At 41.5% G+C, this 13,612-nt stretch overlaps 1 protein-coding gene across 1 annotated transcript in view; it reads right to left on the bottom strand.

Annotated features, from left to right (window-relative positions):
- LARP7 (La ribonucleoprotein 7, transcriptional regulator) overlaps nucleotides 1–13,612 on the bottom strand; it is a 1,030,416-nt gene that overhangs the window by 877,924 nt on the left and 138,880 nt on the right. The window contains exon 4 of the mRNA XM_044061552.1: nucleotides 2,841–3,005. Coding sequence (XP_043917487.1) covers nucleotides 2,841–3,005 — 165 coding nt within the window. The remainder of the gene's footprint in view (nucleotides 1–2,840; nucleotides 3,006–13,612) is intronic.

The following is a 13,612-nucleotide window of genomic DNA, read 5'->3' as shown; positions in this document are numbered from 1 at the left end:
CTTACTATCAATATCCCTAATCAGGAACTTCCAATTCCTCAACTGTATTATCTTTTTAGTTTCTTCCATATATCCTTAGCAACCTTAACAGATGCCTTCTTAATCCTCCCAGCAAAATACACGTAAATACTTTCTCTTCATCACATTCCCATAAGTATGAGTATTGCTGCATGAAATCATCTGTGGTTATACAGTTTACTACTAAAGCCTTTACTTTTTCATTTCGCTTCTACCCTGAAAGAAGCCATCTCAAAATGTTTCACAACAATGAAATGTACTTTTCTAAATCGATCAAGTACAAAAACTCTTCTGCAATTAAAGCTATTTTTTCTTGAGTGCCATACTAGTTATACCCCTGAATTTGTAACCACTTTCTTTTTTGTCAACAGTTCTAAACATAAAGAAAACAACACTGAGAAAACAGAAGATCCCTGCACGGATCCTCTGTTCAAACACAGCTCATCAGAGAGGAAACTTCCCACCTTAATTCTTGCTTCTGACACTTCATATATCCCCCTTATTAAACTTATTTCTCTGTTAAGGAATGCAAATGCTACCACTGTCCTACTAAGAACCCAACCTGACTATATTAAAGGCTTCTTCTGCAAAGACCCACCAAAAATAATACTGTTTTTTTTTTTTTACTTGCTGCTTCCCTTTAGATAATTATTACTCTACTAATGTCGTAAAATGTTTGAATCCACTTCACAAGACCACAATGATCCATTGTCTTACACACTTTGGTAACAATTTTGCCATTTGCTTAAATATTATAGACAATCATGGTTTAAAAATGAAATTGGTCTTTATGAAGCAGGATCGGAACGTTTTCCCCCCTTTTTAACGTAAACATAGATACGTATGAGATTAATAGGTTAACAGCTTAAGAGCCATTACAAGCTTAGCCAGTATAGCCTGATTTTACCCAATATGTGGCTCCCAAGGGCAGGATGTCGTCTTAGGTTTGTGCATAACTTTCTTCCAAGATGCTGGTACCCCTCTCAACACCTTTTAAAATATTAAACAAATCTTTCCAGATCTTTATTACTTTCTTCCCTAATTTCTAAATTTCCACAGAAATACTGCCTGTCCCTGGACACTCTCCTATTGACTGATTATATATCACCATTTTTATCTCATCTCATCCTACCTTAGAAGCTAAAACTAAATCTCATCTTCTGTTCCATCTTTAGCCATTATCTGCTGAACCTCCTCTTCCTCTACCATTGGCAAGATAAAGCTTTTCATAAACATTTCCAATTGGTTTCCTCACTCCTCGGCTTAATACAAATTTTCATAAAATTTCTGAAATATCTCCAACACTTCTAAAGGACCTCTGCTTACTTGTCTTGTCACAGGCTGCCTAAATGTGGCTACAAGTTGTTGTGCTAAACATTTCTGCATTCTACAGTTATCAAAAAATAGCTGCTAAACAGTAACCCTTCTAAACATATGCGTATTATCCAAATAATCCCTCATTTTCACTTTGGTACTCTGCAGTACATGCTGACTGAATGCACAATACAGCGAGCAGTTGGATGTCACCTAAAGAAAGGTGCCATGGAAGAAGATTAAAATGCAATAATATAATGACATTTTTTAGAGAGAATAACATTTTTCCCTTAAATATAATCACTGCATAATATCACAAATCCAGTCTAACGTGCGGGTGATAATGGATTTACCTATGGCTGACTAACTGATCACACAGGTGTTGTCCTCATGATCAAACCATACCAACCATTGGTAAATACAGCATTGCACACACCCAATCATAAATTACTGCCAAATTATTCTGTCTTAATTTTTTTGTGAAACATTTAAAAAAATTATCTGACATACAAAGAGGAAACACTAAAAACAATCACAGCAGTTAGTGTTCTGTCTTAATTTATTCAATATATCTCCACATTTTCAAAACCAAAGCAATTACTGGTCTCTGATGAATCACAACCAGCTTAACTGTGAACAAGGTAGGGTAAATGTTTACTGAACAGGAATCAGAATTCAACATCCCAGTACAAAACACCAGGAACGGCCTTAGGTCAGCTGGTGCCCTACGCTAAAAGGCTCCATGGCACCCCCCACCACACTACCTGGTGCCCCCATCCTGGTCTATATTGGAAAAGTGCCCCTACTAGAGCGGCGCCCTAAGAGGAGCCTAGCTGGCCTATGCCTAAGGCCGGCTATGCAAAACACAAGGTCCAATGAGTGCTCACACAGACAGACACACACACACACTTGTGTGCATGGAAGCTGCACTCTAATCTTGCCTTAATGTAATTAGTTATACTACTTATTTTCACTTATGCTTTCTCTACCATGTTTCTATGGTTCTACGTCCACATCCTATGCCAAGATCACTACATGATTATCTGTATAATTTCAACGTGGTTTTCACAAGGTCTTTCAGAAACATTGTTCAGACTATGACATCAAATACAAAGGTTTGATGTAATTCAGGGCAGAGACTACAATTATAATTTCAAAATATTCTTTCAGCATGCTTCTGCACATATACTATAAAACAACGCAAGGATGAAATAGTCCCTCACAGGATTTAAGCCTCACAGTATGAATGTAAATCAGGATTACAAACGCATGACGACTTTATTTTGGCCATCAGTGTTTTTTTCCAGTATCAGTTCTTCAAAGCAATCAACCACAAACTGATTCCAGAAACTCGGAAGTTAATTTCACCTTTTTCTCTCTTATCTAACATACTTACAAAGTGTGCAGCTCGTATCAAACAAACTATATTAAATTGTGGCACATCATTTGTTATACAGATACTATTGCAATACCTTGTAGTCAGAAACTTAAGTGTTCACTATGCCTACCTCTATGGCTTTTTCTGCTTGTTCTTTTGTTTCAAATTCCACAAAAGCAAATCCTTTCGGGTCTCTGGATGTTTTATATCTTGGCAAGCTGACATATACAACATTACCACATTTACTGAATATTCTTTCAATCCATCTGTGGGAGACATTTTTGGGAAGCAATTCCTGTTCGAAAAACACAAACATAACAAACCATGAATACTAGAAGAGCACCTCATTTTCCTCCATAATAAAAGCTTTCATAACAAATACAGTACAGCAAAAGACAGTCAATTAAAAACATTTGCATTCTAAAATCCAATTGAGGGAGCAATTCTGAAAAGGTACTTAAAAGCTTACTTTCCCCTGACTTAAAAAATCTCAGTGCAGAGACTCTCGTCACAAAAAAAAAAAAAAACAAACAAGTATAAATAATTACTTTATTCACCACGGAGATGTTTCACAATTTTAAAGCATATTCAGTAATCATAAATGCTTACATTTTTAACTTTATTTTTTTTACCTTCTGCAAAGTTACCTCCAGATATATTGCATCAAAACTACAATAGCTGTGCCAAGTAACATGCACAATATCAAACCCTTCTATGTTCCAGGGTGTCACACTGGTGCTATCAGTATAAATTAAGCAACATAATGCCAAAAACTTGGTGCAAGGTGTGGGAAAAGGGGAAGAGGTTATCTTCCTGTGTACTTGACATATGCCTGACCAGTTGTCAGGGTGTTGGATAGATGCTTAAGAGTGGTGGCAAAATATTCCATCTCTCCTGGGTGAAGTGGAGTCAAGTAAAACTATGTAAATAACATAACATAACATAACAGTAGATGTCAAAATAGATTACTGTCGCAATAGTCATTAACAATAGGACCTAATAGCTAGGTATCCTCATAAATATGTCATGATTTCCAAAGCTCAGGATCCTTCCCCTGGTACACCTGAGCACGTGGGTACAAGAAGAGTGCCTGCCAACTCCATTTTAGAGCAGTCTTGCCCAAAACCCCTAGTAGGGGCACTAATGGCAACTATGAGGCCAAGATAAAGCAGGATAGCACAGCTAAGGAGATTTAGAAGTATCATGTCTCATCTCTAGATGGTAAATATGGAAGAGTAAGGGTAGGCAAATGGGAGAATCGCAGTTCCCCTGAACTAATGCCATCATTTGAGCAGACCTAAGGCCTTGGGAATATCTGCAAAGATGGGGAAGGAATACAAAAAACAGATTGGCTGTGGGCACCCTCCAGACCAACAGGGTGACCAGTTAAGTTTGGAGACCAAAGAAAGTACTTGGGAATGGTGGACAGGACACAGTGATCTATTCGCCATCATGGTAGATTACTCACACAATTGTACTATATTCCTCATTTAATTCACTGTAGCAATAATCCTTATTACTGGGAAAATTCCCAGAATTCTACAAATGGTGACAGAAGAGGGGTTGGGGGGCCTACTAAGGACTTCCTTTGCAATGAGTAACGACTGAATGCACTGAGAAAGCCAGTTAGAAATGGTTTGTTTAGACACCATTTTCTTCTCAAAGACTATTTGTTTTTCTGACCTCCTTGGTTTTATGGAGTCAATATCTAAACTGTCTGTGAACAACTACAGAATAAAGGATTCTTTAATCAATAGACTGAATTTTAGAGAAGGATATAAGCAGAACAGTCATGTCACCACTTTAGGCATGAAGGAAGGGCTGGTTCCTTAGAATACAGGTGCTGGAAAGTAATTAGGATGGCATCATCCAGGAAATGAGCTGCAGTGTCATCAAGCTGTGAAATATTAAGGGCTCCCTCTGAACAGAGTCAAAAAGTCCAACAATGCTGGTAGCATCCTGTTGCTTTCTCAGTTTGAGTCAAAAAGAAACCACGAAGACCATCCTGGGACTCTCTCCTTACTGTCTGGATACCCCAGGGTGCAAGAGGATTGGAGGGAATGCAGAGAGATGCAGACCTGTTCAATCTATGGGGAAGGTGTCTATTACAGTCCCTTTGCAAGGGGCTCTTGAGAAGAACTGCTTTATCCATTTCTGGTCCCATACTGCAAACATGTCTATATGGGGAATACCGCTTCTGTGCATTAGCTGCAGAAACACATCTTTAACATCCACTTGTGTTGGTATACCTTTGCTTAATTGATCAATCACTGTGTTTTGTTATGAGGGTATGTATAATTCTCTGGTGGTCTTCCTATGTTGGTGAACAGCCAGTTCCCAGGCAGTCACTGCTAATCTGCAGAGCATGCACAATCTTGTACTCCCTTGCTTGTTGGTGTACTACATGACTATGACATTATAATATCCAGGGTACCCTCCCTACCAAACCTGGCTGAAGGCTCTGAGCCCCTGTAACAGGACCAACATTTCCTTGATGTTGAGGAGGTTGTTCTTTGCAGAGCATTTCAACTTCAGATCCTTAACACTGTACATGAATCCCACCTTCCCTCCCCAAGTTATACCCGAGGTATTGATTTTGATGGTCTGAGTTAGCTTCTCCTGAACATATGACCCCCCCCCCCCAATATGGCATGCTTTGCTGTGTCCACCAACAGAAAATGTTTGCTATGTAGTGAAGGATAGCGTAGTCATTGCTAGGGAACAGGAGTGTTGAACCCATGTGGATCTTGGGTATCACTGTACTTTTCTCGTGTAATCTGTTCTAGGGGACAAAAGAATGGTGGAGGCCACTCATCTCACCACAATACCTTCTTGTAGAGATTTTCTTCTGGCTTGCTAAAAGGAGGAAGTACAAGTGGATAGGCTTCCATTTTGTCGGTAGGAAGGAAGAAAGGAAGGTTTTCTGCAAACTGGTGTCTATCAAAGATCACAGAAAGGTTATCCTTTAATGTGGACTCAAGGAAGATTTACAGCAATTCAGGGTGAACCCTAAATTGTAAAGCAGATTCACAGTGAATAATAAAGCCCCATTTACCTTTGCTTGAATGGCTGCCTGGATAAAGCAACCATTCACGTATACGAAAGGCAATTACTAGTGTCAGGCATTTTGTACATAACCTGGGTGCAGTAGATAACCCACATGGCAAAAACAAACTAACAATACCAGCACTTTGCACAGAACCTGAGATAGTGTCTCTGGTTCTTGTGGATCAGGATATGGAAATAAGCATGGTTTAAATCTGAGGACACCATCAGGGTATGGGGCACAGGAGGGATGACAGGATCTCTAAAGGAGTAAATCTGGAGTCTGAGTACTTTCAGAAAGGTATTCAGCCTGGCCTGAGTAGGTCTAGAATAGGTCTCTATGTGCCTTTTTTCCCTTGGAACAGGAAACAACCTTGATGTCCAGTCATCTGGCCATTTGGATGACAATATTAACTAAACAAGAAACGGAAACCACAGCAGGCATCTGCATTCATGAACTGAACAGAAAAGTAGCTAGAGACCTCAAAGAGCAAATTTCTTAAAAGACAAATTCTGAAGTCCCCAAATCCCCATGGTGTCCCTCAAAAAATATAAGGGGTGGTGGTGAAGTGGATGGACAAAGATACAGACTTGCCTGTCTTTTTTTTTTTTTAATATGGGGATACTCTCACCTAGCCTGTTCAACAAGCAATAAAATAAATTACTTCACAAAATTTGGAAACAAAAATAAACCATCTTTGGTGGAATGTCATCATTAATAACAGACCAAAATTCTCCCATATTAAAGACTGTAGCAAAAAAGATTAACAAAAATCAATACCAATGTTGCCACAGAGGGGATAAAGCCCTGGATACGAACAGGCGATCAGACTTTGAAAAGTGGCTTGGAAAACTGCTGAAACTGGTGGGGGGGCACAGGGGTGATGCAGTTTCACATGTCTCCAGGGAAGGGTGTGGATGTACATTTCTGGGGTGCTTGTCCCCATGCTTGAATCCCTGGAAGAGAAGACAGACTCCACAGGAGCATTGGCTTTGAGGGGGAGGCAGAGTTATCTTGAGGGGTTACAATACTTGCAGAAATGGGTGATGTGCTTGCTTACAATCACTGCATATTGACTCTTTTGCAAGTTACCAAGGAATGTGCAGTGGTGAAACAGTAAAGAGCCACCCAGATAGCTGCTTAAATGACAAACCATTTCAGACGTCTGTACAATACTAGACAAGTGATCACTGGGACTATAAGACGGTTAGCCATATACACCTTTAAGTAAGCACATCAAAACATTCTTGCTACACTTTAACAGTACTTAATTAGTGCCTACCTCCCAAATCATTGAGAACCCAACTGTAAATTTATGTCTATTCATCCAATCAAGACAAGCCTTAAAGGCAGACAAAGTAGTACTTTGCTTGACCTGAAGTGGCAACTTCTTTTATAGCCTGCGAATATATTGAATTAGGAACCTATCCCACCAGCAAATCTTATTTATTTGTTGGTATAAGCTTAGATCCCTAATACAGGTGTTTATAGAATCACTGACTTTGCAAAGAAATAGGAGGTCAAACAGGAATGGGTCTTTAATGGCTCAAAAAGCAAAGACACAGGTCACCCACCTCAGAGCAGACAGTCCACTACAGAGTATAGAGTTATGCTAATCTGTGGGGGTAATTGAAAGGATTTAGGGATAAAACTAATGCATCCTGGCCAAAGCACCAACAAGTCTGAAACTTACTCTCCACCACTGCTTCCTTCATTTCTTATTAAAGACCTGCTTCTAAAAAAACGCTCACAAATTAAATAGCAACCTCTGTGTAATGCTTCCCTCAAAATCCTAAATCTAATTCTCTACAACCTTTTTAAACCCCCCCCCATAAAACTACAGTCTTATTACTGGAAACATTTAAGTTTTTATCTACATGTGAATTCTTTAGGTATATAACATAGTCTGTGTGTTACGCAACATATAAGTTGTGATAATCTTTGCAAAAATCAGAATCAGCTTTGATATGTCAAATTTCATTTACACTTGAAATAATTCTGATTATGGCTACAGCATATGCAGAGTTAACATTTCAGGTTTTCACATTATGACCTGGAGAATGGCTGAAACGGATCAGTCTAAAGTACAGTTGTGTACACTTACCATAAAATGTAGATGTTCAAGTGTATTCACTTGTTGAAGTCATCACATTTGGGTTATCTGCCTGTAAGTAGCCCTCAGTTGGCCTGAATACCAGAGTCTTGGGATTTCTGCATCGGATGCTGTCGCTTCTTCCATGACGTCAGTGGTATAAAACATGCAGCCGATGCCATTACATCAGTTTTTCTTGCCCCAGATGTCAGGAGCCCCCACAATAGGAAGCAATTACATGGTGTGGAACACCCCCTGTAGAAAAGTAAATACCAATGTTATAAGATATGGCCAAACAAAAAAGAATAGGTAGAAGTATAGAGAAGTCAGGGGGCTGGAGGGAGGGTAACCAGGACTGCAGCAGTGAATACACTCAAACATCTACATTTATGTAAGTGTACACAACTGTACCATGTTCTTCGTGTTTCACAGTTGCAGTCATCACATTTGGGTTGATTCCCAAAGCTGAGGATTGGTGGAGGCAGTCACGAAGCATTAGGGCTGGCAAGCATGCCCTGTAAGACTGCTGTGGCAAATTCAGCTCTGGATTTAAAAATGAAAGGCAAGTGATAATGCTTGGTGAAAGTGTGTACAGAGTTCCAGGTTGCAGCTTCAAGGATGTCCCTGGTAGGGACTCCTCCTGAGAAATGCTGTAGAGGTTGTAGCCCTAGTAGAATGTGTTCTGATCTCCTGTGGGGTAGGTTTTCCATGGTGTTTGTAGCATAAATGGATGCAGTGTGCTATCCATTTAGAAATGGTTTGCTTTGAAATGGCCTTGCCCTCTGCCCTTGTAGCAAAGCTGACTAACAGCTGGTCAGATTTCCTGAAAAGTTTAGTCCTGTCCAGGTAGAACCTAAGCTGCCTGAGCATGCCCAGGGAGTGCAGGATCCTTTATTCTGAGGATTAGGAAAAAAGGTTGGCAAATGAATGTCTTGGTTTAAAGCCACACTAGATACCACCTTGGGCATAAATGATAGGTTAGTCCTGAGGGAAACCCTGTCTGCATGGAATGTAATGAAGGATTACACGGCCATAAGGTCCTGCAATTCAGACACTCTTCTTGCTGAAGGGATGGCTAGAAGTAAAGCTGTTTTCCAGGAGAGGAATTTTAACTCTGCTGAAGAAGCAGGTTCAAAGGGTGGAAGCGTGAGTTTTTCCAATACAAAGTTAAGGTCCCAGGCTACAGTGAGAGCTTTCCTGGGGGGGGGGGGGGTCTTAAATTTTGGCTCCTCTCAGGAACTGTTTGACCAGAGGATGAGAGAAAAGGGGTGACTCTGTATTATAATGAGCTAAGATGGCAGATGCATGAATCTTAATTGAAGAGAAGGATAGGCCTTTGTGGAGCATTTCTGTTAAGTAATCTAGTATGTGTTGTGTCCATTCCTTGAGATTGGCTCCAAGAACAGTATTCTTTTCCACTTTTCTGAATAGGATTTTCTAGTACTAGGCCTCTTTGCCTCAATAATGACATCCAGCACCTGTTTACTGAGGGTTGCTGGTGAAGAGTTCAAGGGATGAGCCAGGCTGCTAGATTCAGGGTTTGTAGCTGAGGATGCAAAATCTGGCCCTCTTGCTGGGACAGCAGGGAGGGGGTCCGAGGCAGGTGCCATGGTGGCAGTACTGTCAGACTGCACAAAAGTGGGTACCACTGCTGGTGTGGCCAGTGTGGTGCAATCAGGATTGTCCTTGGCTTGTCCTGTTTGATCTTTAGTAGAACCTACGAGAGGAGGGACAGAGGGGGAAAGGCACAGATGGAGAGGTTTTCCCATGTAAAGGACAGAGCATCCACTTTCCATGCTTAGCTGTGGGGAGTTCTAGTGCAATATTTGCTCAACTGATAGTTCTGAGGGGAAGAAAAGAGGTCCACCTCTGGTGCCCCCCACCTGCGGATCAGAAGCTTGAATGATTTGGGTTCCAGTTTCCACTTGTGTGGGTCCATTAGATTTTTGCTTAAGTCGTCTGCCAGTGAATTTAGTTTGCCTGGCAGGAACTGAGCTTGCAGGTGCACTTGATTGCTGAAGGCTGTGTTCCACAGAGCCATGGCTAACCTGCAGAGTGGGTAGGAATGGGTTCCCCCCTGCTTGTTTATGGACCACATAACTGTGGTGTTGTCTGCCTTTATCAATAGTTGCCCTGGAAAAATAAGGCATTTGAAGGCTGTCAGAGCATTCTGTACAACTAACATTTCTTTTTGATTGATATACAGGTGCATTTGCTTTGGACTCTATTTACCTTGAATACACTGTCCTGCCATGTGAGCCCCCCATGCATAGTCTGATGTGTCTGTTAGGGTTTGGGCAGCAGGGGGGGGGGGGTTGAGTGAATGGGAGTCCTTTGTTGTGGTAGCAGGCCTCTGCCCACCAAAGGACCTCTGCCCTTAGGTAAGGAATGATAGGAATCATTGTTTCCAGGTCCTGAGAATGATGACACCAGAGACTTTTTAACTACCACTGAAGATTCCTCATATGCAGTCTTGCATATGGAATTAGTAGAATGCAAGAGGCCATGAACCCTAGGGCTTCCAGTATTTTTCTTGCAGATAGCTGGGTTTTGGTGGCCAGTAGATTGATGCAGTTTGTCAAAAAAATCTGTTTTTCTGGAGTGAGGAATGCCATCTGGGAAGTTGTGTTCAAGCTTGCTCCCAGGAATACAATCTGTTTGCTGGGTACCTGATGTGACTTCTTTTCGTTGATGGTGTAACCCAGTGAAGTTATAAGGCTCTTTACAAATGTCAGGTGCTGGGGTAGCAATGCCTGACTGTCCACCTGAATCAGGCAATCGTCCAAGTATGGGTAAATTTGAAATTTTCTCTGCCTGTCAGGCAATCGTCCAAGTATGGGTAAATTTGAAATTTTCTCTGCCTGCAATATGCAATGACTGGAGGTAGGCATTTTATGAATACCCTGGGCGCAGTAGATAAGCCAAAGGGAAGTGCAGAGAACTGATAGTGCATAGAACCTGCTCTGAAACGTTGATATTCCCTGCAAGATTACCTTATGGGGATGTGCAGATAAGCTTCTTTTAAGTCTAGGGTGGCTAGCCAAGTCATTGGCTAGCATAGGAAGCAGCTGTTGGAGAGTAAGCATTTTGAACCTTGGAACCACCAGCAAAGGTGTTGAGAATAGACAGACCCAGGATAGGGTGCCAAGAGTTTTCTTTTCTGGGTACCAGAAATAGTCTGGAGTAAAAACCATGTCCCCTTTGCTTTGCTGGGACAGGTTGAATAAGCCTTGATACTGAGAAGAGAAAGTACTCGCTTTTGGGCCTCTGCCCACTGGTTTCGAGGGAGGTCTGGCCATCCACTCGGGGTTGGCAGTGAGTGGATGTGGAATCTGTATCCCTGGGATACAATGTTCAAGACCCATCTGTCCTGGGTGATGTACTCCCATTTTTTTGCATGCGGGGCAAGTTTTCCTCTGGGAAAGGCTTGGAAGAGTTGAGAATAAGTCATTGTGAGATTTTACCATAGAATGGTGGCTTACTACTCCCTGTTTTAGAGGTGGGAGCACTCCATTGCTTGGATCTGTGCATACCCTGAGACTGTACTCTTGGTGGTCTGCTGCCCCTGAGTTTGGACTGAGAAGGTCTGGGTGGGACTGGAAAGGACCAGTTTTTAGAAGGCCAATGCCTACTGAATCTAGGAGGCCACACCTGCAGGAAATCTTTAACAGTTTGCATAGATTTAGCTTTTTCCTCCATCTTTTTGAGGACTTCTTCTGCTTTAATGCCAAACAGGCGTTCTTGGTTTAATGGTGCATCTAGTAATTTTGCTTTGACATGGTCTGACAAGACTTGTTCTTTAAGCCAAGCATGCCTTCTAAAAACAGACTAAGTGACAGCAGCCCTGCAAGATGCTTCTAAGGCATCAAAACCACATTGCAAAGTATGTTTTACAACTTGGTTAGCAGAATGCATTAACTCTTGTAAATCTTTGTGTTCTGCACAATCAGAAATCAACAACATTTTCTGTTTAATTAGCTCCATAATATGTTGCTGATACTTCAATATATGAAACTGGCAATTTAAAGCCCTGATGGCAAGAGTAGCAGAGGTGTATACCTTCTTACCCCATCTGTCTAAAGCCCTAGAGTCCCTGTCTGAAGGGGTACGGTTTTTGGCTGTTGTAGCCTTAATGCCTTTAGGTCCCTGAGAAATAGTCTCTGGATCCGCAGTAGGATTCTTAGAGAGGAATTTGTGGGAGTCACGTACTCTGTAGTACCTATCAGGTTTCCTGGGAGCTGGAGGCAACGTATCAGGGGTAAGGCTGGATTCCAAGAAGACATTGTCTACAATTTCCAGAACAGGAGGAATAGCTAGAGGCTTGTGCTGAGGCAAGTTTAAAAATTCCCTGAGTCTCTTTTTGGACTGTGGGTAGTCCTGACACTCCCAGCGGAAATGGTCTCTAAGGGTATGCAGGGTTTAACCAAAAGAGAAATCTTCTGGTGGGGAAGCAGAGGGAATAGAATCCTCTGCATCAGACTCCTCATAGGTAGATAAGGGTATATCCTGGTAATCAAAAGGATCAGAGTCGACAGACTCATGATCTGATGAATCAGAAGGAAAATCAGTTCTAGGTCGTTTTGAGGGGGAAGGCTGGCTTCCCCTAACTAAAGTAATAAGATCTTCAGCCATTCTAAGCATTTGTTTCTGAGGCATGTGGGCCTGAGAATACACTTTGGTCATCAGTTTCCTAGGTGTAGTGCAAACTCTGGGCCTGAGAAATTCGGTATTTTTGGTTTGAAATGAAGTCGTCGGTTTAATATGAAAATTGGAAGGCCTAAATTCACTCTCAGAAGCTGATGCTTGCACAGCCACTCTGGACGCATCCACAGGTTCCATAGTCAAAGAAGCATCTCATGGCATACCGGACTCCGAATGGGTCTCAGTAGAGGCCTCTGAATCTGTAGAAGCAGGTATCAGGGGCTGCAAAAGCACCTCATGGAGTACTGGCGACTAGCTTAACGGAAGTGTCGTCAGCAGTTTTGGGCCTATGTGGTCTGTCTCTGTCTTTATCTTTACGTTTTTTTTTGGAAGATTGGTAGTTGGACGGCTTATCAAAGCCATTTCAGAATACGGAGAACGAGAGCGAAAGAATTTAGCGACAACAATAGCCCAATGATGAATAGTTCGGGCGTTGAACAAGGCACAAAACCAACAGCGAGGAACTTCGTGGTCTGGGTCTAAACAGGTGATGCAGTAAGAATGAAAATCTCTGAGGTATTTGCTTTCCAGAGGCAAGACAATTATTAACTTTTTCTGACATCGGTTAGAGCAAGAAAAAAAGAATCCCCAATGGGGTACATCTTTTAGAAGACTTCAGGTCTGAAAACTTGAAAAACGAAAATTTCAGGAGGCAGCCGACCGGCACTTGCGAACTGCTTCTGCTTCGGACACTGCACGGCAGGAAAAGTTGATGTAATGGCGTCAGCTGCATGTTTTATACCCCTGAAGTCATGGAAGAAGTGACAGCATCTGATGCAGAAATCCCAAGACTCTGGTATTCAGGCCGACTGAGGGTTGCCTGCTGGCAGATAACCCAAATGTGATGACTGCAACAGTGAAATACGAAGAACATCTAGTCCTTCTACTCAGTTACCATATTAAATAATTTATCATAATTAAAAAAAAAAAAAAAAAAAAAAAGCTGTTCATTTTTTTCCCTGCAAATGAAGTGAGACCACCTGTTAAAACTGGGTCATTTTGCAATCACAAGCTGATTAATTATTGGGTCTACACTGCAAAGTACACTCACTGAAATAATTAT

This window comes from Protopterus annectens, chromosome 2.part0 (assembly GCF_019279795.1).
Source record: "Protopterus annectens isolate FY-2018-M chromosome 2.part0, PAN1.0, whole genome shotgun sequence".
NCBI classification, from domain to species: Eukaryota; Metazoa; Chordata; order Ceratodontiformes; family Protopteridae; genus Protopterus; species Protopterus annectens.
Note: the sequence above shows the minus strand (reverse complement) of the source record. Positions and strands in the feature narration are given on the sequence as shown.